Source organism: Papio anubis, unplaced genomic scaffold, assembly GCF_008728515.1.
Source record: "Papio anubis isolate 15944 unplaced genomic scaffold, Panubis1.0 scaffold718, whole genome shotgun sequence".
NCBI classification, from domain to species: domain Eukaryota; kingdom Metazoa; phylum Chordata; class Mammalia; order Primates; family Cercopithecidae; genus Papio; species Papio anubis.
The window spans coordinates 1-27,110 of record NW_022167396.1 but is presented as its reverse complement, the minus strand read 5'-3'; the positions used below and the strand labels follow the sequence as shown (position 1 = coordinate 27,110).

Genomic DNA, 27,110 nt, shown 5'->3' with positions numbered 1-27,110 from the left:
TTTCAAAAATTATTGAGTTAATCTCCGTAAACTCTCACCATCTCTGACCCAATCTGCGTTTCACTACTGCTAGAACTGCACCAGTGGAAGTATTAATTTGGAGTAGTAGAGCAGAAAGGCTTTAAATACACTTTTGGGAACATTACGCCTCTGTTTTTAACCATAAATTTGTGTTTATTAACTGCAAATTTCACTCGACCTCACAAAATGTGTGCCAAATTGATAACTCTGAAATGTATTTTGCCAGAGATGATCTTTGAGCTACTTGAAGAGACTGACACCCCATGCATCCTGGTAGAAGAGCTACTACTTTTATTGGCATTGACTACATTTAAAAACAACTGCTTTGGGAGGCCAATGCGGCAGGATTGCTTGAGGCCAGGAGTTCAAGACCAGACTGGGCAACACAGTGAGACTTCCCAACTCTACAAAAAAAAAAAAAAAAAAAAAAAAAAGCCAGGCATAGTGGCTTGTTCCTGTAGTCCTAGCTACTTAAGAGACTTAGGCAAGGGGATTGCTTGAGCCCAGGAGTTCAAGGCTGCAATGTGTGAGGACTGTGCCACTGTACTCCAGCCTGGAGACCCTGTCTCTAAAGGCAACAACAGTAACAACAACAGCTCTTAGAGTCCTAAGTAGGAAATAATAAAATAAACATTGAATACATATGCCTTTTGTTTTTAGCCATGTTGATAAACAGACTTTAATTATTTTCTACTGCCTGAGAACATATGGGTAATTACTTTGATCCCCTTATGTTTTCCAAATTGTTAGTGCATCACAATCGTATAATCTATGCTTAGAAATGCAAAGTAGCTTTGAATTTGTATTAGGGAAGGAGGAGCACCAAAGAGTCAGAGAATGAGATATATCGAGTGCCAAATGTCTTACAAATGACATCCATAATTCCAGCCTGAAATATGAGCCGTGTCTCTGATTAACAGGTGTAAACTCAAGTAATCTTAGAATTTTAGAACTGGAAGTGAATGATGGCATCTAGTTCCCTACAATTGAAGAAATTCAAGGCAACTGAATTAAGTGCTTGCTCAAAGTCACACAGGGAGTCAGTAAGCAGAGTAACATAGAGAAACAGGAGTGGGAGTCGCCCGTTAATCTATCTCCTGATCCCCTGGGAGCGCAGGAGGAGAAAGGGACAGACAGCTCTGAAATTCTCAGATCTGAAAAGGAATCCCATCATCATGGGACTCCTAATGACCTCCCATTATCGGGTGCCCACTGATGAGTTTCCCAAAACCCTGATAGATTCCCAAGAAATAGTTTTCGGTCAAATACCCTCATCAAACAAAGGCAGTCTTCTTAAAGAGTTCATGAGTACTAGTCCTCATTGACCTGTAGCTATCATAATAGCCACCTTTTGTTTTCACTATTTTATCTGGCATTCAGTGAGTACTTAATATAGTCTTGGTATTTTGCTTTATGCTTTTTTTTTTTCCTTTTTCTTTTTCCACTCTCACAACAAATTAATTTACTATAGTAGCCACTTGTTCTGGTTATTGCCTGTTTGATGCTAGATACCATTCTGGTCCTTCCCATCCTCTACTAAGTACTTCAAAAAGTTGAATCTTGCAAGTTATATCACCCATGCTTTTTTGCCAATTGGTTTTCAGCTAGTTTTAGGAAAGTGGAAAAATTGGTAGAGATGAGGGGTCAGCAAGAGGAGACACTGGGTACTCCTGCCCATGTCCTGGTGTTTCAGGCAGCATCCTCAAGAGTGCTTGTATCCCCTCCATTGTTCTACCTCCCACTAGGCAGCTTGAGCTCCAGATAACACCTGCTCCTACAGGTGGCACAGGTGGCAAGGGCATACTCTCCTGAGGGCTTGCTCACCTTCCTTGTTTGCTTTTCAGTTCCAACACCTTTATCATGAGCTACCCGTATTAAAAATTAACTCTGGAACCCTGGACAGAGATTTTGCCATTTGTATTGAAATCTGACTAATACAGCATTACTGTGTTCATCCCATAAATGAAGGAACTGAAAGTTAAAGAAGTCAACCTCACGCCAGAGAGTTTATTATATGCCAGGCATTAGGTTGAAAACTTGATACACATTTCTTTTAACCCTCACAAATTTTTATGAGGTAGGAATTATTATCTCTATTTCACATGTAAGAAAATAAAGCTCAGGGAACATTAATAACCTGCCCAATGCCATACTAGTAACTGGTAGACATAGGAACAATGATATCTCTGTCTCTAGATCATAGCAAGGGTACAACCAATTAATTAAGAGATGCTGGAAGATGGCACCACCCCTTCCGGTGGTTCCCACATATAGTCATTAGCCACACGCTTCAGGAAGTTCATGCTAGAGACAGGAGAAAGGTAGCCTGTATGGTATTACCACAACTCAGCCAGTTTAAAAGAAGGTTCAAGTTCTCCAAAGCCACTTTGCAAATAATCACAGGGCTAAAAACAATAGTACACTGCTAATTGTTTAACAATCTGCTCTCCAAGGAGATTTTTTTTAAAAGACCTGATTCATAGAGTTTTCCAGTCTTCATGGTGTAAATATAACTGGGCAGCTTAACTTCAAAATGCATTTTAAACTTTTTTTTTTTTCCTTTCTCTTGGGTTTTAAGATATAACCTTGCAGCAAACTGCAGAAGCCTTTTTCCTTAGTCTTAAAATATACTTCATGTCCCGTTTTTTCTCACCATATACTCCCTTCACATTTATCTAAACTGGATGCTAGTATCCAAGTATGTGCCTTCTTAGAAGTCTCAGGGGTTAATCATGAGATAGACAGACCAAGTCTGAAGACCCAGTTGCAAAATTCTAGAGATATGTCAAGGCTGCTAGTTAACAACTGGCCATTGTTGAGAACACATCTGCCAGAGATCAAGGTGGACCAGGACTCAAGATAGCCACCAGAACAAGACACACAGACACTGTACTCAGGCCAATTCTTGCCTGCCTTCCTTAGTAAGTTTTCCTTCTTTAAATTCCTGCCTTCCCACAAAAAATCAAAGTGGTTGCTTTATATGGGAATCTGGCCACTTCCACTTTACTCGTATTGGTTAACAAAGTCTCTATTTCTTTCTACCAGACATTGCTCTTGTTACTTGGACTCTGCAAGCAGTGAGAATCCAGACTTGTGTTCAGTTACATAAATACTCCCACCATGGCTCATTTCTAGCTACTCATGTGATATCAACCAGCTCACAAAGTTCCTGAAATTCTAACAATCAGCTCCACCGTACCATTGGTTAAAGATCTAAAAGGCAGTCAGTATTTGTTGACTAAAATATAGACACTGCTACATACTCCCAGAAGGGTAAAGCAAATGTGACTGGCAATACAAAAAATGTCCTATGACACAGCAATTTCACTCATGATAATAGAAATGAGTGCATATATCCATGAAAGACAGGTGCAGAAATGTTTCTACCAGCATTGCTCCTAATAGCCCAAACTGGAAGAAAGAGTGCAAATGCCCAATTAAGTAAAAGAAAATGGTTTTAAAAATTATGGAATATTTATATAATGGAATGTGTATTGACACGAATGAACTGCCGATGCACAAAATGTGGGTGTATTTCAAACATATTATGTAGAGCTAAAGAAGGCAGACACAAAAGACTATAGTATGCATAGTACTCTGTATGACCCTTTCATATGATGGTCAAGACAAGCAAAACGTATCTGGGAAAGTTAAAGTCCAAATGGTGTTTGTCTCAGGGTGGAGAGAGTATTGTTGATTGCAGACATGAGCTAATCCTCTAGGAGACTAGAAATGTAAATATTATAGAAAGGAGACTTGATCTAGGCAATGGTTATATGGATATATACATATATGAAATTTCCTCCACCTGTATCCTTGAGATTTGTATAGTTTATCATATGAAAATTATGCTTAAAAGTTTTAAAAAGTAGTCTTTGGGCCCCACTGGCATATGTTCTCAGATCATGCCCAAGCAAGGTGTATTAATCCGTTTTCACGCTGCTGATAAAGACATACCCAAGACTGGGAAATTTACAAAAGAAAGAGGTTTAGTTGGACTCATGGTTCCACGTGGCTGGGGAGGCCTCACCATCATGGCAGAAGGCAAAGAGGAACAAATCACATCTTATGTGGATGACAGCAGGCAGAGAGAGAACTTGTGCAGGGCAACTCCCATTTTTAAAACCATCAGATCTAGAGAGATCTATTCACTATCATGAGAAGATCATGGGAAAGACCTGCCCCTATAATTCAGTCACCTCCCACTGGGTTCCTCCCATGACATGTGGATAGTATGAGTTATAATCAAAGATGAGATTTGGGTGGGGACTCAGCCAAATCATATTACAAGGCATCTCAGATAAGAATGTTCTAGCCCAGGAGAGTGTTCTAGTGCTGAGGTTTCATAGACTATATTTTTTTGGTATATTGAGCACATACTTCTTCACCAGATGCCAGAGAAGTTTGCTTACCATAATCCCTCTATAAGGGCAGTGAGGCAAAATCTCATTTCACAAATTGTATTATTGTAGTTTTGTTTGCTTTTTTGTTTTGATAGCTGTCCAGTTCTTGCTAATTTTCCAGGTTCTAAATACTTACTGACCTTTACCTTTGAGAGGAGATCTAGTACTTTCAAGGTGACTTAAAAATTTTTTTTATTATTAAATGGAAAGTTAGTTCACAGACTCTTTTTTGTTGTGCCTTATTCTTTGTTCACATCCTAAATATTTCATATAAGCTTTATATCTCTAGAATTTCACGGGATTACTCTTTATGTCTTTTAACAGGATTTGTCTGTCCATTTTCTCTCTTCCTTCTCAATTAATTATCATCCAAGTATTTCATCTGCATCATAAGATGGTTTGGTTTGTCCCTGATTGTGTATTTTGGGCCTTTCTTGTTTTAAGTTAATTAAAACAAAACTATCATAAACTCCACATTAATAAAGTGTAATTGAAACAACTAAGTCATTAATAGTAACAAGATATATGGCATTATTACCAACTGTGTGACCTTAACTCACATTGGTAAATTTGCCTAATACCATAAAGTGAAGGGGCTTCTTACCCAGAGACCATCTTTAGGTTATCATTTATGATTTATTGACAATCTTTAGATACAGTGGGTCTACTAGCTATGAATATATATACAACTACTTTTAGTTTCACAAGCCCACAAAAACTTATCTTTTTAAAAGATGGAAGGCATTTAACTAAAACTTCAAGAAAGCTTAAAGATCATCTCACCTCTCATCTTTCCACATTTTTTTTTATATATGGAAAAAAAAGTTTAGAGCAGATTTACCTAGTAAGAGGCAAGGCTTGTATAGCATTCAATTTTCTTGCTTCTTATTTCCATGTTTATGAGAAACTTACCTAAGTCTCCTGCGGAATGTAAGATTCCTGATGCCTATTATATCTGACAGAAGTTCCCAGTCTAATCAAGCTCTAAAATTTTATGTGCTATAATTCCAATCCTTCTTTTGAGACCACAGTTGGATCAATCTTCCTGATAAATTTCAAATAAGCTAGCAGATCAAGTAAATCAATCAATTTGTATAAAATACTGTCTTCCTCCATTCTTGTCAAGTGAAAAGAAAATGGGATTCTTTGACCTATTTGACTAACATATTTTAGCAATATTGCTGTTAACATATACCTACTATGTATTGTGCTATTTAGATGATCGGACATAAGAATAAGAAGCTAGACCAATGAGTATGGTGTTCGGAAGACTAAAGACCAGGATGAACAGAAATATCTGAACAGTGCTGTGTAAAAGAAAATGGGTCCTGAAGACTTTGCTATTGTTTTTTCTTCTCTTTTGTTCATTTGTTTATTTTTTGGTGTACCACATACAGAGGAAGAAGAATGAACAAGGGAAAGCCTTTGTTTTTTGACCTAGCAAAGATGGTGTTCTATTAAAAGGTGATAGAAAGAACACAGAATTATTCCACTTTTTCTTTGCTCCTATCTTCTGTAACATGGAAAATAATCTTCATGTTGGAAAGACACAGAAAGGTGAGAGGTAATATGGCATAATTTTTTTAAATGAGCCTTGGAATCAAACATTAATTTGAACCCAGGCTCTTCTCTTAGGAGTTATGCGGTCTTATACTATTTATCTGCTCTGAGTCTCACTTGATGGTATCAATAGTTCCATCCCCCAGAGTGTTAGAAGTATATAAGGCACTTTGACACAGTAACAGCTTAATAATTGATATGTAATAGGGGATGGATGCCCAAAATAGGTAAGAAAATAAATAAGAATTTTAAGTTAGGCAATAATTTAAAGTCTAAAAAAATTACATTTCAGTGTGCTGAAAGAACTTATAAAAGCAATACTGATGTCACTGCTGGTAACTTTTGAAAAGTCATGGCAAATGATAGATGTGCTAGATTGTTGCTTCAATTTTCCAAAAAAAAAAAAAGGGAAAAAAAGATTTTCAAGATTCGGTAATTCCAACCAGCCAGCTACAAGGAAATTCCAGATGCAGTATGGATTATGAAACAGATATTCTATATGCAATTTTAAAAGGAAGTTGTGATTGCTGAAACCAGCACTTAATCAAACACAAATCATGCTGAAAGCAACAAGATTTCCTCTTTTTTTTTTGTCTTTTGAGGGACTGCAAGACTAATCAGAGAAATGTCGTAGCCATGATATATTTGCATCTGAAGAGGACATGTGACAAAGGTTTTACGAATCTTTAATATACTAATGTGCATTATAAATATCCAGAGGAAGCTACTCAGTTCAGCACTTTTTAAATTATTTGACTGTGGAACCCTTTTTTTTGCAGAGTAAAATCTGAAAGAAGTTGAGTTGGGCGGAACTTTGGGAAACACTAGTGTAAGCCTGGAAAATAAATCTCCACTTTTTAGGTAGCTTTGGGGATATTGTGTTTATTTTCAAACATCACCTTTTAAAGAAACCCAGACAAACTAGAGTATTTCCAAAGGAGGGGCTAGAGTAACGAATTATATAATGCTATATTGCAGAAGAAATAATTAGGAGCTATGAAAGAGACACCTTGGGGAGTAAGGTTGTCCTGATGGTTGATTTCAAGTTTTTTAATGGTTGTTATATGGAGACAGAACTGGATTACTTCTGTTTAGTTTAAGCAACCAGAAATAGGAGTACTATCTAAGAATTACCCGGCAGCAGGTTTTGGCTGAATATAAAGATTTTTGTGAGAGCGCCAGTCCTGGGATTTGACAGACCTACAATTCAACACTAGTCCTGCAGTTTTTGGTTAGGTAGCTTAATCTCTCAGAAACTAGGTTTTCTCATTTGTAATAGGGGGAAGTTGATGGAGGTACTACAAAGAGTAAATACTACATTAAATTTTATAAGGTCCATACAATTTCTGGCACATAGTAAGTGTTCAAGGAATGGAATTCTGGTGTTATTGGTAACATATAGAGCTACTCAATAATGAAAAGGATGGAGGACATCTGATAGCAGAGAACATCTCAAGAGTGTAAATGTTCAAGCACATTCTTAATTATTTAAAAAAGAACTGAAAGTCTACTTTGGGCAACACATCGGGGAAGTAGCTGTGACTCAGTTCCTGTCTTTATGAGCTAAGTCACATGGGGACAAGCAGGGGAGTTAAGGCAAATATATTAAACAACAGTAACACAAGGATGAATACTTGCAAGAATATCAGAAATTATGAGCATGAGTGCTGATTATTTTGAGGGAAATATGGAAGGATATATGAAAGTGGTAGCATATGAAGAATATAAAATTTTTCAATGGATGTGGTAAGAAAGGAAGCAGCATGTTACAGAAGGAACTATTATGAAGAGAGGCTGTAGGCAAAAAAGCATAGGAACGTATCCAGAGAAGCAGCACAATTTGAAGGGGGATATAAATGCAAAACTAGAGATAAAATGAGACACAATTCTGGATAATTATTGGGGGAACTGCAGAGTGGATCTTGTACTTGACTTGGGGGTCAGTGGGGAGACTAAATATTATGAGAGAAAGAAAAGACTGTCTTTATCCAAACTTAAAAAAAAAATCATGAAGTTGACAGTGGCAATAAAATTGGTTAGGATCTGTGTGATTCCTAAAGCAGGAAACCCAATTAAAAAAATAGCACAGTATAGGATAACTGGCCAGCCAAATGCAGAAGGTTGAAACTGCACCCCTTCATTATACCATATATAAAAATTAACTTAAGATGGATTAAAGACTTAAATATAAAACGCAAAACTATAGAAACCCTGGAAGACAACCTAGGCAATACCATGCAAGACATACACATGGACAAAGATTTCATGATGAAGACACCAAAAGCAAAAGTTGACAAATGAGAACTAATTACACTAAGGATCGTCTCTACAGCAAAAGAAAACTATGAACAGGAATAAACAACTGATAGAATGGGAGAAAATTTTTGCAAACTATGCACCTGACAAAGGTCTAGTATCCATCATCTATAAGAAACTTAAATAAATTTACAAGAAAAAAAAAACATTAAAAGTGGATAGAGGACATGAATAGATACTTTTCAAAAGAAGACATATATGCAGCCAACAATCATATGAACAAAAAGTTCAACGTCACTTATCATTAGAGAAATGCAAATAAAAACTACAATGAGATACCACCTCACACCGGTCACAGTGGCTATTATGAAAAAGTAAAAAAATAACAGGTGCTGGCAAAGTTGTTGAGAAAAGGAAACACTTATACCCCGTTGGTGGGAGTGTTAGTTCAACCATTGTGGAAGACAGTGTGGCGATTCTTCAAAGACCTAAAGACAGAAATCCCATTCAACCCAGCAATCCCATTACTGGGTATATTATACCCAAAGGAATATAAATTGTTCTGTTATAAACACACATGTATGTGAATGTTTATTGCAACACTATATGCAATAACAAATACATGAAATCAACCTAAATGCTCATCAATGACAGACTGGACAAAGAAAATGTGATGTATGTATATCATGGAATACTAAGCAGCCATAAAAAGGATGAGATCATGTCCTTTGTGGGGACATGGATGGAACTGGAGGCCATTATCCTTAGCAAACTAATGCAGGAACAGAAAACCAAATACTGCATATTCTCACTTATAAGTGGGAGCTAAATAATGAGAAAATATGGAAACATTAGATGGGAAAAACACACACTGGGCCTATTGGAGGTGGAGTGTGGGAAGAGGGAGAGAATCAGGAAAAATAACTAATGGGTACTAGGCTTAATACCTGGGTGGTGAAATAATCTGTAAAACAAGCCCCCATGAAACATATTTACCTATGCAACAAATCTGCACATGTACCCTTGAACTTACAAGTTGTTTTTTTTTTTTTTAAATAGCACAATAAGTGAAAAATAAAGAGAATCTCAAGTAGGGTGGAAACAGTGGGAATAGAAAGGAAGTCCTCAATGGGATCCACATGAAGAGCAGGCTCTGTTGGAGAATATCTGACAGCAGACAAGGGAGGTGATAGTCTCAGAAGACCAAGTTTCAGTTAAGGGAGGTCTTAGCAGCAGCTTTCCAAGAGAAAGTCATGTCAGGAGTATTCCTCAGCAGAATAGCCAACAGCAACTCTTACTGAACATTTATTCAATAGATGAATACATTAGTGGCCATTTTTGGTTTGGTTTAAAATGAAACAAAAACAGATAGATGTACACATGAATGAATGAATGATTTGGGTTGAGCTCTAAAGAGAAAAATGGAAGATGGTAATACAAGCAAAAGTTTGTCAGAGTCAATCTGAGGAAACGGAAGGCTGGCTGGATAAAGATGTGAGTAGAGAACTAGCAAAGACCTTATCCAAGGATGAGTGAAGGGCAGAGGAGCTAAATCAGGGCTTGACCAAATAGGGCCTGTGGCCGAACCCAGCCCTACCCACCTGTTTTGTGCAGCCCATGAGCTACCAATAAATTTTATGTTTTTAAATGGTTAAATTCAAAGAATGATAGCATTTCATGACATGTGAAAATGATATGAAACTCAAATTTCAACTTCCATGAATAAAGTGACGATGGTTTTTGTTATTTTATTATTATTATTATTATTATTATTTTTGCAGAAAGGACTGGCTTGCACTTTTTAAACATTAGTTATATTATTCTCACTACAACCCTATGAGATAAAATTCGTTGTTCCCATTTTACTGATGAGCAAACTGCAGCTTATATTTCAGCCAAAGTCACACAGTTCATTAAGGACAGAGTCATCCACGGCAATCTGCCTATCCAGATGTTCCATTTTCCCCTAGGGTAAAAGCACTGGCTCTAAGAATAGTGAGAACAAAACATACTTATAAAAGAGAGTTGGGGGAGGGGATTGGGGGCTGGGCATGGTGGCTCATGCCTGTAATCCCAGCACTTTGGGAGGCCAAGGTGAGTGGATCATTTGAGGTCAAGAGTTCAAGCCTGGCCAACATGGTGAAACCCCGTCTCTACTAAAAATATAAAAATTAGCCAGGCGTGGTGGCGGGCGCCTATAATCCCAGTTATTCGGGAGGCTGAGACAGGAGAATCACTTCAGCCCAGGAGGCAGAGGTTGCAGTCAGCGGAGATCGCACCATTGCACTCCAGGTTGGGCGACAGAGCGAGACTCCGTCTCAAAAAACAAAAACAAACAAACAGAAAACAAAGGGAGTTGGGGAGTGTTTTGAATGCTTAGAGGACAGTTTGGGAACTCAATTAGAAGGGGACGGTTTAAGCAGACATATTTCTAAGAGACTTATAATGAGTTAACTCATTTGATCCTCACAACTCCTCCATGAGTTGGATGCTATTATTAACAACTCAGTATTAGATAAAGAATTAGATACCTTCTTAAAGACCACTTCCCAGGACAAAGACTGTGTGTGAGTACTCTGAAGCTTTGGGTCTTCTGGTGGGTGACACCACTGGGTTTCCAAAGGCTCAACCAGCCAAGCGAAGTGTCTTTGACCTCGTCGTGTTCAAAGTGCTTAGGGAAGGATTCTACGGACTGGGCTTTTACCCTGGTGTCCTGCATTCTTGCTCCAAGACTTCTCTCACCACTCTCAATCCCCTAAATGCAGCTTCTGACAGCTTCTAGCTACGAGTTCTTGGGCTCCTCCTTGGTGACTTCCTCTTAAGATAATTTGAGTTACCACAAATCAGCATTTGAAGAAATGCAGCAGATAAGTTGAAAATTTAAGTGCTGAGGGATGTAAAGGCCAAAACAATCCTGTAGAAAGCCCAGAGGCAGATGACAGTCTTTCGTCAAAGATTTCACTGCTGTAGATTTCTGAGAGTGCTGTGTAGCTGTCCTTTTCATCCTGCGTTTGCCACTTTGAACAGTCACTTTCACACTTGGAACTTACTTGTGGCTCTGCTGACAAAACAGGAAGTGATTTGAATACAGTCTGTTTTTATGACCTTTCAACATCAGGAGTTTCAAAAGTTTTAGCAGTGTATTTACAGCCTTGCTTTAGTACTTCTATTTCTTATAAAACAACCGTGTAGGGGTTAAAGTATCAGTGCAAAGTGCTGTTCAAACGTTGAGTCAGCAATGAGCTCTGCACGCCAGCCTTTGGTGCATGTTAAATTCAAAACAAGCCTAGCGTTTTTTTTTTTTTTTTTTTTTTTTTTTTGGATAGAAACTGGTGGGGGTGGGGAAAGAATGAGGGAACTGGGAAGAGAAGGAGGGGAAGTTAAACCTTGCTTCCCACTCTCTTTCTCAGAAAACCAAACATGGCATCTTCCATGAGGAGCTTGTTTTCTGACCACGGGAGATATGTTGAATCTTTCCGGAGGTTTCTCAGCCATTCCACGGAACACCAGTGCATGCAGGAATTCATGGACAAGAAGCTGCCAGGCATAATAGCAAGGTAACAAAAGGGACGTTGTTGTCAAAGGGACAAGCCTGAGACTCGCTGTGCGTCAGTGATAGATGGGTCTAGCTCAGCCTCGCAGGCTGGGCACGGGGATAAGGGCGAGTTACTGATAGCAACTCCCCCTCGTCCCCCTCCTCGCTGCCCTGCCCTGCCTTTCTCCTGCAGTGCTTTGGTTCCACGTTTGCTTTAAACACTCAAAGGCTCCCATTTGTGCTGTATTTCCAGCTGCATAGAGATAAGTGTTAACCATTTGAAGGCATAAATCCATGTTCATTTGGAAAAAGATAAGATGCTAATCTTCGAACTCAGACTTTTCAGCCCTTCTCCAAATTTTACATCCCCAAAAAGGCCCAAAGGGAGTCTGGTATGCTTTTCATCAGAATCAAATATAAATAGTTGCCAAAGTACGATTTGCCCTGAGGACTGAGTCCCTCAGTTCTCATAATATCCATTTAAATTCATTTTCCTTGTCCATTGTTATAGTTATCACTCTCTTCCCCAAAATTGTCTTTTTCTTTCAACTTAATATTAGCAATGTGTTCCTTAAAAAAAGAACCATTTTCTCATTATCAGTGAAACTCACTGGTTCCTATCCTTCTTGCAGAGTTCTTTTTTGGGGTGATTAATGTGTTCAATTTGTGCCAGAGCTGATAAGCATTATGAGAGTAACAGATTCCACATGCTAAAGATAATCGAATCACCTATCTAGGGGTGATTTGCTGTAACTCACTCTGCCTCAGGAAATAATAATGGAAAACTGGGAAGAAATGACTATGGATCCAATTTGCAAACAGCAAAGGAAAGTGGTATTTTATCTTTTGCTGAATTTCTCTATTGTAGGCCTGAAATTCTTTCACCTATGTCTGACCAGAGCAGGCATTATTAGATGTATATAAAATTTTATTTCCCTTTCTATTTAACATGATTCAGATTTTAAATGTTAGCTTTCAAAAAATAGGATACTATATATTAAAAATTAATATATAATAGGATAAGGATGCCAAACATCAAAGCAGATGGCAAATACAGATAACTTCTTATCTAGGAACTAATTATAGTTAACCTCTTTGGGTTTCTTTGCTCACTTCTAAAGTTAAAGGTAATGAGTTAATTTCTCAATTCTTTTCCAGTACCAAAAGTATTGCTCATGTCTGTAGCTTACCAGATCCTTGGTTTTCTTCAACCATACAGAGTTTGGTTTGAAGAGGTGCTGTGGATGGAGATAACGTAATAAATGATGAATGACCCCTTCCTTATCTTCAAAGTTTAAATCTAACTGGAAATATTATAAAATCTGTGAAAGACTGAAGAATTTTTAAGGGCACACTGTGTGTCTTTTAACAATAGTATATAGTTAGGAATGATCAAACTCAGTGTCATTTATTTAAAAAGTAATTTTTTCCTGAAGGTAGTGTTTGAAATAAGATTTAGCTGAAGAACCTTTAAAATTGTTGCTTAAAGTTGTCTATGAGTTATGAAGTACCAAAACGTGATTAGGATACGCTTTGTGTATGTTAGGGCAGGGTTTGTTGAGTTGGTGGCTCACTGTGCTAATTGAGTGTGGAGCGAGCATATTAACTTTTTATTAAAGCAAGACATGCTCATATTTTAAAACATCAAATGGTTCTAAAAACAATCAAATGGTTCTAAAGTGGGTGGGGCCTATAACAAATCCTACCCACTCCATTCTTGATTCTCACTCTCCAGAAGCAACCACTTTCAGCACTTTGAAATCTTTTAGTTATTTATGGAATTTTCTTTCATAATTCAAAATAACATGTTATTTTTCTATTTCTTCATTTTGCTGTATTAAAATAGCTAATTAGCATGCATATTTCCCACCCTTTCATGTCACCATATTTAGTCAAAATTTTGGTTAAATAATTTGAGTGTTTATGTTATTTTGCCTATGTACATATTATTAATAATTGAGCAATATATTAGACTATGCTTACATTTCCTTTTATGTACAACTTTTTGTTTTCCCTAGAGTTGACTATTGCCTTAATTTTGGTTTCTTTTCTTAGTTCTCTATGTACCTATTACTACTTTGATTCCGAAGCAGATATACTAATCTCGTCTCAATATATGCAAACATATCAAGGAATCTGTTTATTTTACTCCAAGGGAACAACTTTTCTGAAGCCCTCTGTTCTTTTTTTCAGTTTAGGAAGATCTGCTTTGGCCTGCTATACAACTGTTAAGGAGGGAGTTTATTTCACTTTCTGAGAATCATTTTCTTTCTGAAGTATTTAACTCCCTGATTCTGTATCTCATGCCTTTCATTTGTTTCCTCAGTCCTTTGTTTCCTGAACTAATTCTTTAAAAGCTTTAATAGTGAATGAGAGGTAAACTTTTTGAGACTTTGTATGTTTAAAAATCCCTTGGTTCTATGTTCATCGTTAGACAGTTTGACTGGATATAGAACTGTATACTGAAAACGGTTTTGTATCATAGATCTAAAGGTACTTTTACATTGTCTTTTAGATACCAGAATTGCTGTTAACAAATAAAATACTGGCCAGGTGTGTTGGTTCGTGCATGTAATCTCAGCACTTTGGGAGGCTGAGGCGGGAGGATTACTTGAGCCCAGGAGTTTGAGACAAGCCTGGGCAACACAGCAAGATCCCATCTCTACAGAAAAAGTAAAAAAATTAGCTGAACAAGGTGGCGTGCACCTGTAGCACTGGCTACTCCAGAGGCTGAAGTGGGAAGATTGCTTAAGTCCGGGAGATCAAGGCTTCAGGGAGACATGATTGTGACATTGCACTCAGTCTAGATGACAGAGTGAGACCCTGTCTCATACAAGAGAAAAAAAGAAATCAAATGCTACTCAAAATTCTCATCCTTGGCTTGTGGAATAACTTTTACATTATGTGTTTTGTTTTCACTATTTTGAACTTTTTAGAATCTTATCTCTAGTACTCTGAAATTTTAAAATAGTGAGTTGTGAAATGGTTCCTTTTCACCCATTTTGTGGGTACTCCCTGGGCTATTTCAGTTGAGATTCAGACCCTTCAGTTATGAGGAACTTTGGTAATCATTCCTCCCCTCTGTTTTATTTTTCTGAAACTTTTACTCATCAAATACTTCCTGGATTGATTACCTAATTTTCTTGTATTTCCAGTTTGCTACGACTTTCTCTTTCAGCCCATCTATTAATTTTTTACTATTATATTTTTAATTTCCAAGAATGTTTTCTATAGCATTCTTTTCATCATTATCAGATGTAATACCTTGTTATTCATTACAAAATGTTCCTCTGCTCTCTCTGCCTCTTTCAGTCTCTGTTTCTTATGTTCGACAGCTCCCCAACTGCCTAATAAGCCTTGGTTTTCTGTTCAATCAAATAATGAGGCGCTAAAAGGTAGTCAGTTTCTCTTTGTGTAAGTCAGGGCAGGGTTTGTTGAGTGAGTAGCTCACTGAATAATTGAGTGTGGCCTCAACTCTTTCCTGGGTGATCCTCAGATATAAAATCATGTTAACTTTATTACTGAGATGATTTGTTTCCCTATGGAGGAATTCTTCAATTCCCTATTTGGGGGTAGATGGTGGGGCAGGGCTTGGGGGCAGGAAAAATTATAGTATATAACTATAAATAGTAAACTTGGTTATTGGTGTTGCATATAAAACTTTTAAATCCTTGGCTAGAAAATAGTAAGTTTTCAATAATTATTTGATGTCATTATAATATGTGAAATGGGATGAATGATAGTATCTAACTCATAGGGGAATTTTAAGGATTCAAAGAGGTGATTCACATAAGTCACTTACATGTGCCTAGAATCATAATAATTGCTAATATATGTGGAGTGCTTGTCATGTGCAGTTACATTTCTAAGAGCTTTACATGAATTAAATAATTGAATCCTCACAATTTCTCCATGAATTAGAAACAGTTACTAATAATCCTACAAGAGAGGTGATATTATTATCTTATCTCACAGAGATGTCAAATAACTTGCTCAAGGTAACATATCAGTAACCTGGGATTTCAACTTGGGTCCTCTGCTTCATAGCCTCCCTATGCTGTCATAGATGTAAGCATTTTAAAGAATGAACAAAAGGTTAAGATAGAAATGGATGTGTTAGGATGCAGGATTATGAACTGGAGGATAATTAGAACTGAAAAAGGCAACTCATTTATAGGTGTTCTTGACCCTAGACTTTGCAAGATTCCTTTAGAACCTTATTTCAACCTTTGTTCCCATCCTGTGACTGTGCAAGCTTTTGCAATGAAGACAAAACACAGGTTTGTTTACCATCCCACAGTCCAAAGAAACAAACACCATCCTTTTCCCTTCATGGTTCCCCTGTAGCAGTTATCTCTTATCCTTCTCTCTTTCATCCTTTTTCAACAGACTCCAGATCTGCCTCCTCATTTTTGAGCTCACTTTTAATCCCATTACCATGTGACTGCAGTCCTCAGTCTTCTTTTTCTCAAAAGAGGACATTCATACAGCCAACAGACACATGAAAAAATGCTCATCATCACTCGCCATCAGAGACATGCAAATCAAAACCACAATGAGATACCAGTTAGAATGGCAATCATTAAAAAGTCAGGAAACAACAGGTGCTGGAGAGGATGTGGAGAAATAGGAACACTTTTACACTGTTGGTGGGATTGTAAACTAGTTCAACCATTATGGAAAACAGTATGGCGATTCCTCAAGGATCTAGAACTAGATGTACCATATGACCCAGCCATCCCATTACTGGGTATATACCCAAAGGATTATAAATCATGCTGCTATAAAGTCACATGCACACGTATGTTTATTGCGGCACTATTCACAAGAGCAAAGACTTGGAATCAACCCAAATGTCCATCAGTGACAGACTGGATTAAGAAAATGTAGCACATATACACCATGGAATACTATGCAGCCATAAAAAAGGATGAGTTTGTGTCCTTTGTAGGGACATGGATGCAGCTGGAAACCATCATTCTCAGCAAACTATTGCAAAAACAGAGAACCAAACACCGCATGTTCTCACTCATAGGTGGGAACTGAACAATGAGATCACTTGGACTCAGGAAGGGGAACATCACACACCGGGGCCTATCACGGGGAGGGGGGAGGGGGGAGGGATTGCATTGGGAGTTATACCTGATGCAAATGACGAGTTGATGGGTGCTGACGAGTTGGTGGGTGCAGCATACCAACATGGCACATGTATACATATGTAACAAACCTGCATGTTATGCACATGTACCCTAGAACTTAAAGTATAATTTTTAAAAAAAAAGAAAGAAAGAAAGAAAGAAAAAAAAACCCAGAAAACAAAAAAGAAAAAAAATCACTATCTAAACCCCATAGCACCTAACAATGTTCTAGGAATTATTAAAATTATTACTTCAAACTTTATATTAAAAACATGAATGAACTTAAAAAAAACCTGCTATTATTAAAGACACTCATATTGCCAAATTCGATGTAGATTTTTCCTTTTTTAAGTAGTACACTCTGCTGCTTTTGCCACGACTAAGGGCTTTCTCTGCCTCCAGTTACTCTAGTACTTCTCTGTGCTTTCTTTTCTTCTCTGTCTTCTTTGTGTATTCTTCACAATCCAGTTATCTTTAGAAGTTGATATTGGATCACCATCCACTACTACTCTAACTCTGCAGTAACTTTGGGTGATGGAATCTACTCTTCTAGCATTGACTATTACTTTATGATGATGATTCTCCAGAATACATCCCTGGCCCCGATTTCTCTTCTCCCAGCTTAAATCTTGCAAACTCAAATGTTTGCCGAATTCTTATTTATTTTTTTAAAAAGCCCTGACAAAAACATAAGCTTGTTACCAAACTATATTTCTCAGCTTCCTTTTTGGCATCACCCTTTTCCCAGTCATCCAAGCCTGAAACAGGGAAGTCATTGCGCACCCATATTTTTTTTTTTTTTTGCTTACGTCTTCACATCAGTCTAACAGCAAGTCCTACTGGCTTATTTCCCAATCTATGTACTTCATTCTATTTCTAGTACCTGAGTCATAATTCAGGGCTTTATTGTCTCACATTTCATTTTGAGAGCAAAGTGATATCTATTTTTTTAATGCCTAGGATAGAATACACATAATACATGTTTAATAAACATTTGTTCATTAAAAGTAAGGTGAAAAAAAAGGGGGGGTAGGGGAGGAAAGAAGGCAGACATTATAGATAGTGGGAACCACCTGAGCCTTTCCCCTATCTACGATGGGTGGCTTATTATATTACCAGACTCGAAACTCCACTTTTTCTATTCTTGTTCTCCAAACAACATTCAAACAAATGACATTTTCTACCTCTGAGATGTACATAATGCCATTTCCAAGTCTCCCAGTTCAAGATTGTTAATGAATAAAACCTGTATTTTGAAATATACTCTAAAGATGGCAATATAACTGGTATAATTGGGAACTTTCATGTTGGCCTAGTTTTCATTCATTGTATTTTTAGTCTGTTCTCTTCAACTAGACTAGATAATCAGATTTCACAAAGCACCTAACACATTTTTCTAAAACTACATAATTTTTTTTCTTTCAGGATTGGAGACACAAAATCAGAAATTAAGATTCTAAGCATAGGCGGAGGTGCAGGTATGAATAATATATTTTTAAAGTTTATATTTCACTTCAAACATTATGCTGTGTGATGACAATATTGTTCATTTTTTAAGAAAGGTTTCTTTTTCTTTTTTTCTTTTTTTCTTTTTTTTTTTTTGCTGTTGGAAGAGATCAGCTTATTAAAACTAGCAATATTACTTCAACTAACATTAATGCCCCCAGAGATTTACAGGGTATAGGACACTAGCCTTCATTACTATCTCTATTGTGAATAAGGAATGTGACTTATTCTTTTGATAAATGAAAAATCAAATAATCAAATAGGATAACTTTAAGAATAACTCTTATCCAAAATGATTAAAATACTCACAGAAAAGGAAAATCTCATAAGAAGCTTCTTAAGCTTGTGCCACTTAAAGCCTTGTTCATGGACTGGTTACTGCTTTTCAAACTGTTATTTGCCCATGTGAAGATTAGAAATATGCACTGGAATATAAACTGATGCATAGCTTTTTTCATTGAGAAAGTCTCACCATGAGGAAAAATTGTGCTCAATGACAGAGTTAATTTACACTCTTGTGGACACATTCTTTGAGTGGCATGGGCCTAATCTGTTCCCTTCCTCTTAGTTCCAAAACTGAATGCTTAGAATTACCTCTAGCATTCAGAACACTCCTAAGCACCCCCCTGTTTTTTTTTTTTTTTTTTTTTTTTTTTTTTTTTTTTTGACGGAGTCTCAGTCTGTCGCCCAGGCTGGAGTGTGCAGTGGTGCAATCTTGGCTCAGTGCAACCTCCACCTCCCGAGTTCAAGCAATTGTCCTGTCTCAGCATCCTGAGTAGCTGGGATTACAGGCGCCAACCACCGCACCTGGCTAAATTTTGTGTTTTTAATAGAGATGGGGGTTTCACCATCTTGGCCAAGCTGGTCTTGAACTCCTGACCTCATAATCCACTCACCTTGGCCTCCCAAAGTGCTGGGATTATAAGCGTGAGCCACCACACCCAGCCCTAAGCAGCCTTTTACAGGCATTTTATAGTCTCATTACTTTTAGATCCAGCATTTTCATTCTAGGGGAAAATTGAAAGTCTGGAAAGGTAGATGAACACAGGTAACTCGGCCTCCAATGAACTGTATGATCTTGGCTGAAACATCAGTAAAATGAGAACAATGAATATTATCTCATAAGGTTGTAGTGAGAGTGATATAGGTAGCATTTACAAAGTGCTTAGGACATCTTATTGCTCCTGGAGGGTGAAGGCTATTCTCTTCTGCAAAAGTGAAATAAGTTTCATCTCAAGACTTTTCCTCATATCAACTCCTGAACAGTGTTTGCTTCATTTTTAAGTTGCTACTCATCTGGAAGTTTGGGTTAATGCATTATTGTGTATGAAATATGTAGATATATTATTGATATATTTATCTTTAGTTATTTTATTTTGCCTGAGTGATAGTTCAATAATGGTTACAATTTGATATCAAGTGTACCCTATTGTCACTTGTAACTTAATGCCAAGTGGTAATCCCTTGAACCTCTTAAGTATAAGTGTTCTAGTGCCTCATGAATGAGTTGAATTGTGGCTCATATTAACACAAAGATAACTCTCTAATGAAATGAGATCACTAATTTTTTGTTTTTTTGTTTGTTTGTTTTTTGAGATGAAGTCTCACTCTCTTGCCCAGGCTAGAGTGCAGTGGCACGATCTTGGCTCACTGCAACCTCTGACTCCCAGGTTCAAGCAATTCTCCCTGCCTCAGCCTCCCAAGTAGCTGGGATTATAGGAACCCGCCACCACACCAGGCTAATTTTTGTATTTTTTAGTAGAGATGGGGTTTCGCCGTGTTGGTCAGGCTGGTCTCGAACTCCTAACCTTGAGTGATTTGCCTGCCTCGGCCTCCCAAAGTGCTGAGATTACAGGCATAAGCCACCATGCCTGACAGAGATCGTTGATTGTAATGTCATTATTTGTTAATTTTTCTTGAAATACACTGTGATATAGTGTAATAAGAAGTAATCCTTAAAATCATTTTACTTTATTATCATCTTGCACCAAGAAAATAGAAACCAACAAAGACAGACAATGAAGGGGATTGTCATGAACAATAGCATGGAGGGTATTTAAGCTAAAATACTTTGTTATTGCTTACGGATACTTTAAGACCCCAAAATTATAATACTTATGAATTGTCTAAAGAATGTCTTATTAATTCATTTAACCAAGACAGTTATTTCCTGTGTGTTTTGGATATGAGTTTCAGGCAACCAACAGGCAATGAGACTATCATTTGATAGTGTCACTTGTGCTTGGACAAGAAGAGAAGCCCTACAAGAAAAAGTAATTAAAAACAATCTCTATCATGGCCAAGTTAATTGACCTTTTAATATAAAGTTAATTGAATTTCTAATGCAAATTTATCCAGATGCTTATAATCTATCTAGAGAAAGGAACATTTGGCCTGCACGGTGAGTCCTTACATAAAGGTACACATAGAAGCTGATATAGAGAACTTAACAAAATAGAGGGAGCAACTCTTGGAGTTCTTCTGACTGAGCCCCAATAATGTATTAATAACAAGCTCTGCCTTGGGGAGAATGTGGGTGCCCTTTAAGGTCACTTTTCATAAGAAATCAATCAGAAATGTAAGAAAAACTCCAAGACAAATTCAAGTTATATATACTTAGTTTTCACTACCCAACCAAGTTATATGAAATCAAAAGCAATGCATTTAAAATCCCTAGGTCTAGGTGTCTGTTGCTTGAAAAACCAGTGTTTTGAGGGGAGAGGACACTCTACTTCAGTTAGTTTGAGTGCTGACGTAGGAACTGAGAGATGGTTATCTAATCACCTATTATTGGCCTGACTGCAGAACAATGCATTACTATACAGCAAGGAACTTTCTATCCTTGCCTTACAGAAATGGTCTTTCCACATATTCTATGATCTACAGGGTGCCTGAAAGTTTTGTATTGTCTCATGGCTTGAGTATCCTTCCAAATCATTCATTAAACTCCAGTGCCTAGCAAATGAAGCCGTTGATCCTGTTCAGTCCTTTGTGCTCAGCTCCTGTAATGTATCTCATAGGGTCCCATTTCTGTCTTAGTTTACAGGTTTTACTACCTCAATTTTCTTTCCTTGTTTTTACAGATAGGTAGGCACATGGCTTTGGTGCAAATATTCTCTAAGCATTCATAATGGTGCTACCACTTCTCCCACCGTGCTTCAAAAACACACAAAAGCAAACCAGCTAAAAGCCTTCCTAGATTAAATTGCTACTTTTATACCACTTAATTATCATGTTTTGAGGTGGGGGGGTCTATTTGATTTTTTTCAGAGACATGAGCAGGGAGGGGATGCACATGTGCTCTATCGATTAGCTTCTCCTCTTGAGTCTGGTGTTTGTGTGGAAAGAGTTTTCATAGTTTAAGAGAGACTGTAAGGTTTTTGCAAAAGGTGCTTGGCACTTCAGTTTATAAGCCAAGCAATTATTAGGGCTCTGAGAAATTTGAAAGAAAGGAAATAGTTGGCAAACTCTTTGAGTCATCTTCCATATCAATAAAGTATAACTGATAAATAACACTGTTATCCATAGATTTTGCATTCTAATGTTAGGAAAATGTATGAAATAAATATTATATGAACCCAATAGGAATAAAGAGAGGAAAACAAACCATGAACAGAAAAACAGACCATGTAACTTTTACAGAGAACAAACTGGGAAGTGTAAAGTTATGCATGTATGTTCATGTATATGAGCTTGTGTGCTTTAATGAGACACAATGAGTAGCCAGAATTGCTTTATTCAGGGTCTTGAAGTATTCTTGTTGTCATTTTCTGCAATTGTTTTTAGGTTTTGAGAGTAATGCATATATTCTAAATCTCATAGAACATACTTTTGGATCCATCAGCATTGGTGCTTCCATAAATGAAACCACTCAATGGGTGTTCATTATTTTTCAACTTCTAATGAGTGTTGCCTTCATGCTAGATGGTACATGGGAAAAAAGAATCCCATATTCTTTTTGGTAAGAGAGAATGCTATTAATTTACAGTGCATATATTTATACCTGAAAAAATGTTCTGGAAAGCAGTCATGGCCAATGTGTTCTCCTTGCTCTAGGCTCTGCTTAAAGGATAATCATTTTATCTTTCCCACTATTTGGTTCTTATGTTCAAATGCCGGAAAATTTTTTAAGAGTTAGAAAGAACTACAACTCAAATCACATTTAATCCAGCTTCCTGCTTCTATTTTCATTAACCTATTGTATACTAACTCAGCCACTATATCATTGCTATACCAATAATTGTATTTACATTTATAATTTTTTAATCCACTCAAGCAACTCACATATGAAATACAGGTGTTATCCACCCTCATAATATTTTCTGTCATAATTTTTCTGACATATGTTGAGAGCAGTTTGATGGTTCTCTTGTTCTGCAGCATATAGACACCAGCATTTCTACAGACGTTAAAACCTAAAAGAAACTTAAGAGACCATCAACACTCTCACTTCACAAATAAGAAACCTGGGGACCAACAAGGCAGAACAAAACCCAGATCTTTTGACTTTAGTCCAGTCCAACAAATTGCACTAAACAGATTTAATAATTAATTCTTAACTTGCTAAGGGAGAAAGTGTCTGAGACAGCTCTCTATCAATTTAGAGGTTTATTTTACCAAGATTGAGGATGCAACTGAGAAAAAGAGACACAAGTTGCAGTAGCATCTGTGATCTGTGCTTTTTCCAAAGAGGTGTTTGAGGGCTTCAATATTTAGAGGGGGAAAAGAAGCAGGAGAGAAGGAGGAAAGAAAGTAATAGGGAGAGTAGGTAGTGAGGTAAGTGGTCACTTTCTTGTGAGGGTTTGATTAGTACTCACTGAATCCACATGTTACATGTAAAAGGAGGGGGCCACCTGGAGAAACAGTGGCTTTCTATCATTGCACCTATCTGTTTACATACGAAAAGGAAGACAGATTTTGTGTGACCCAGTTCTCAAGTGTAACTCTTCCTTTTAACATAGTGAGTTTGGAGTCCCAAGATTTTATTTTCCTTTCACAACAGAAATTAGGTACTTAGCAATGACTAGCTATTTGACAATCTAACCTTATCAGATTATTAATCTTGTCTCCTTTCATAAATGACATGTTAAGGTAACACAGAAGCTTAATACTTTAAACTGATTGGACAGCAATAGAATGAATGTAATTCAAGTAGGAACTGGAAGATCCAGTGTGTCAGGTTTAGAAACTAGGAGGTGGCAGGAAGCAAAGGTTAATATTTACCAATGATCCATAGTAAGCCAACAGTACAGATCAACAAATTTAAAATGTGTGAGGAAATGTAGGGAACTGAGGTATTTTTTGTTTGGAAAAAAGAATTTGATTGTGCTAATTGCCATTTTTGTATATTTTCTGATGGGCAAACAATAGAATATTTGTCCTCAAAGTGCCAATGGTTGAAAGCTTCAGAGAGTGATTTCTTGGCTCAGTGTAAGAGCATGTTGGCCGGGTCTGATGGCTCATGCCTGTAATCCCAGCACTTTGGAAGGCCGAGGTAGGCGGATCACCTGCTAGGTCAGGAGTTCGAGACTAGCCTGGCCAACATAGTGAAACCCCGGCTCTTCTAAAAATACAAAAATTAGCCGGGCATGGTGGCACATGCCTGTAATCCTAGCTACTCGGGAGGCTGAGGCAGGAGAATTGCTTGAACCCGGGAGGAGGAGGTTGCAGTGAGCCAAGATTAGGCCATTGCCTTCCAGCATGGGCGACACAGCAAGACTCCATCTAAAAAAATTTTTTAAAAAAGTAAAAGAGCATGTTAATGATGAAACTTGTCCATAAATAGAAAATAACTTTCACTCCTTGGGAGATTAAAAAGTTATCTGTCATTCTAGTGGTGTTAGCATAGGTTGGAGAAATACTTTACAGATATGTTATGGAAGGGACTCAGGCGCTGATTTCTTGTGTGTTTGGGCCATTAAACATGCTTTGAGTCTTGAAATCTTCTTTTATGAGTCACCTTCTAGAGAAGAGGTAGGATTTTTTTTTTTCGGAATAGTGTGGCTATTACCATGTTTGTTGTATTGAGGAAGTGGTATTCTAATGGGGTTTCTAGACCTGCAGACAATTTTGGGAATGGATTTTAATTGCTTATAACGAAAAATAAGTAAAAACTAATGTACTTATATGCAGCATCATAGCAGTTACTCCTTTATCAGAAGGTTATAGATTATAATCATAAACTAATCTACAAGATTTAGAACTACTTTAGATAAACGCAGTTATAGTTTGGGGCATCATTTTATTAAAGGCATTTATTAAAATATATGATTAAAAATAAAATATTCTTCATAATTTTACCCAAATAATTTACCCCATCGTATTGTATTTAAAACTTTCAGTGAACATTGAGGTATTGTTAAAGACAGATAAGTTACAGATTTGAGAGAATGGAACATAGTGTTAGAACACCGGAATGATTGTCATTAAAAGTAGAGTAAACAAGATTGTTTTGGCTAATTCAATAAGGTTTGAAACAGCAAAACAAGGGATAATGAACCAAGTGAGGACAAAACTATCATTGCAGATTAAATGATTGTATACTTACAAAAGCAAATAAACTTAGTTCTAAAGCCTTAGAATTAATGAGAATGCAGCAATGGGCTTATACAGGTGACACAGAAAAAAAGCAATATGGTAGGTTCTCATTTTGTTTTGTTGTTGTTAATGTTAGAGTGTTTTCCATTCCCAATTTTGATTATTTACAATCTACATAAAAGTCCATGGCATGTGTTTATCTGTAATTTTGCTGAAGGACAAATTTGTATCTTGCCAGTTTTTGTGCAATTTTGGTCTGCGGTGTCTTAATTAGTGAGTAAGTTTCCTCTTGACAGTCACACTGAATAAAACTTTGCAGTTTAATATACACAGTCATGTAACTCTGGTATAGGCGACCTGTTGTTATCTTCATTTTATAGATGGTGAACCTAATAATATATGCCTGAAGGGAATTGGGGAGGTTACAGGGCTTGAGATCAATTCCCTGGGTCTCCTTCAGCTTGATCTCTATTAACAATAACAATCTAAGAAAAATAATGAAAAAATATTTGGTTAATTAGCTAATAATATATTTATTCAAAATATTAAAAAAGGAAAGTTCAAATGTTTACTAAGAATAATTCAAGAAGACTTAAAAATCAATAATATATAATACTGATGAGGTTGCAATGATATGGAAGCTTTCATGTGCAAAAGGTAAGGGTATGAAATTAAAATTTCCCTGAAAGTAATTTGGCATTCTATGGCAAGAACAGTTCTGATTTTCATCTAATATGTCCTGGCCTGGCCCTGCTGGTTGTTAAAAATATTGAAATTCTTGATAAACAGCTACTTTTCCTCCATATTACCGCAGTCCCAGATATTGCTTCAGTGCTTTCTCCTGGACATCCTGACTTGCCTCCCCACCCCCCATCTCCAGGGCTCCAGCAACTGGCCTGACTTTGCCAGTCCAGGAGGGCTGCTAGGACTGTGCTACAGTTTTTCAGCCTGCATCCTTTCTGAGCACCTGCCACCGTTGTACTTGGGCTTTTTGTTGTGGTTGTTGTTGTTTATCACTGTTTTTAAAAATATCATCACAGATCAAGAGTCTTATTCCAATCATTAATTTCCATTATGCGGATTAACTTTAAAAAATTAATATTTTTGCAAAAAAATTTATGGCTGATTTTCAGTCTCCTCACAATAGCAAAACATCTAAAACTATATATGAGACTGACGACAGTCAATTTTAAGTATATTTACATGTGTTTATATTAACTATACTATAGTTATATGTGTATATATTACCTATACTATACTATTTATAATATAATTATATAATATAGCATTATATAATTATAATTATATAATGTCATTATATAAATATGTCATTATATAATTATATAAATATAATGTCATTATATAATTATATAAATATAATGTTATATTATATATTATATAATATAGCATTATATAATTATTATAAAAACATTATAATAGTATTTTATATTATAACTATATTATATAGCATATATCATATATAATATACATAATACCATATATACTATTTTATATAGCATAACTATATTATATATATTACATAGTATATATAGTATATAATATATACTATAGTTATAACTATAGTATATAGTATATAGTATACATAATACCATATATAATAAATAGTATATATAATATATACTATATAGTATATAATATATAATACTATATATACTATATATTATATAATATAGTATTATATACTATACTATATTGTATTATACATACTATTATATAATATAGTATATAATATATAATAGTATTATATAATACTTTATGATTATGTAATATAATTATATAATATATAATATAGTCTTATATAATATATAGTATAAAGTATACTCCATATTACATAATAGGTAATATACACAAAATAGGTAATCATATTATATATAAGTACTATATAATATATAATTGGTAATACATTATATAATATATAGTATACTACATAAGCATACTATATTATATAATATAGTATATTGTATAATATATAGTATAGTTTATATATGTTATATAGTATAGTTAGTATATGTGTTATATATAGTATATAATATGTAAAGTATAGTTTATGTATATATAAGACAAATTAAATGTAAAATTATATTTTCACATATAAACATATATCCATATATATTTCCATGTATAAAGTATATA

General features: G+C 36.2%; 1 protein-coding gene across 2 annotated transcripts; it reads left to right on the top strand.

The window, feature by feature from the left end:
* The first annotated feature begins 11,315 nt into the window (after window positions 1-11,315).
* On the top strand, window positions 11,316-19,069 carry HNMT (histamine N-methyltransferase). Of its 2 annotated transcripts, none has more exons than XM_031662516.1 (3): window positions 11,316-11,330; window positions 11,651-11,797; window positions 18,339-19,069. In XM_031662516.1, exons 2-3 carry the CDS (start codon window positions 11,661-11,663, stop codon window positions 18,445-18,447), a joined length of 246 nt encoding a protein of 81 aa, XP_031518376.1. In that variant the 5' UTR covers window positions 11,316-11,330; window positions 11,651-11,660; the 3' UTR covers window positions 18,448-19,069. The 2 variants fall into 2 exon arrangements, with proteins under 2 accessions (XP_031518376.1, XP_031518375.1); XM_031662515.1 differs by lacking the exon at window positions 11,316-11,330 and adding an exon at window positions 11,390-11,502.
* The last annotated feature ends 8,041 nt before the right edge of the window (window positions 19,070-27,110 follow it).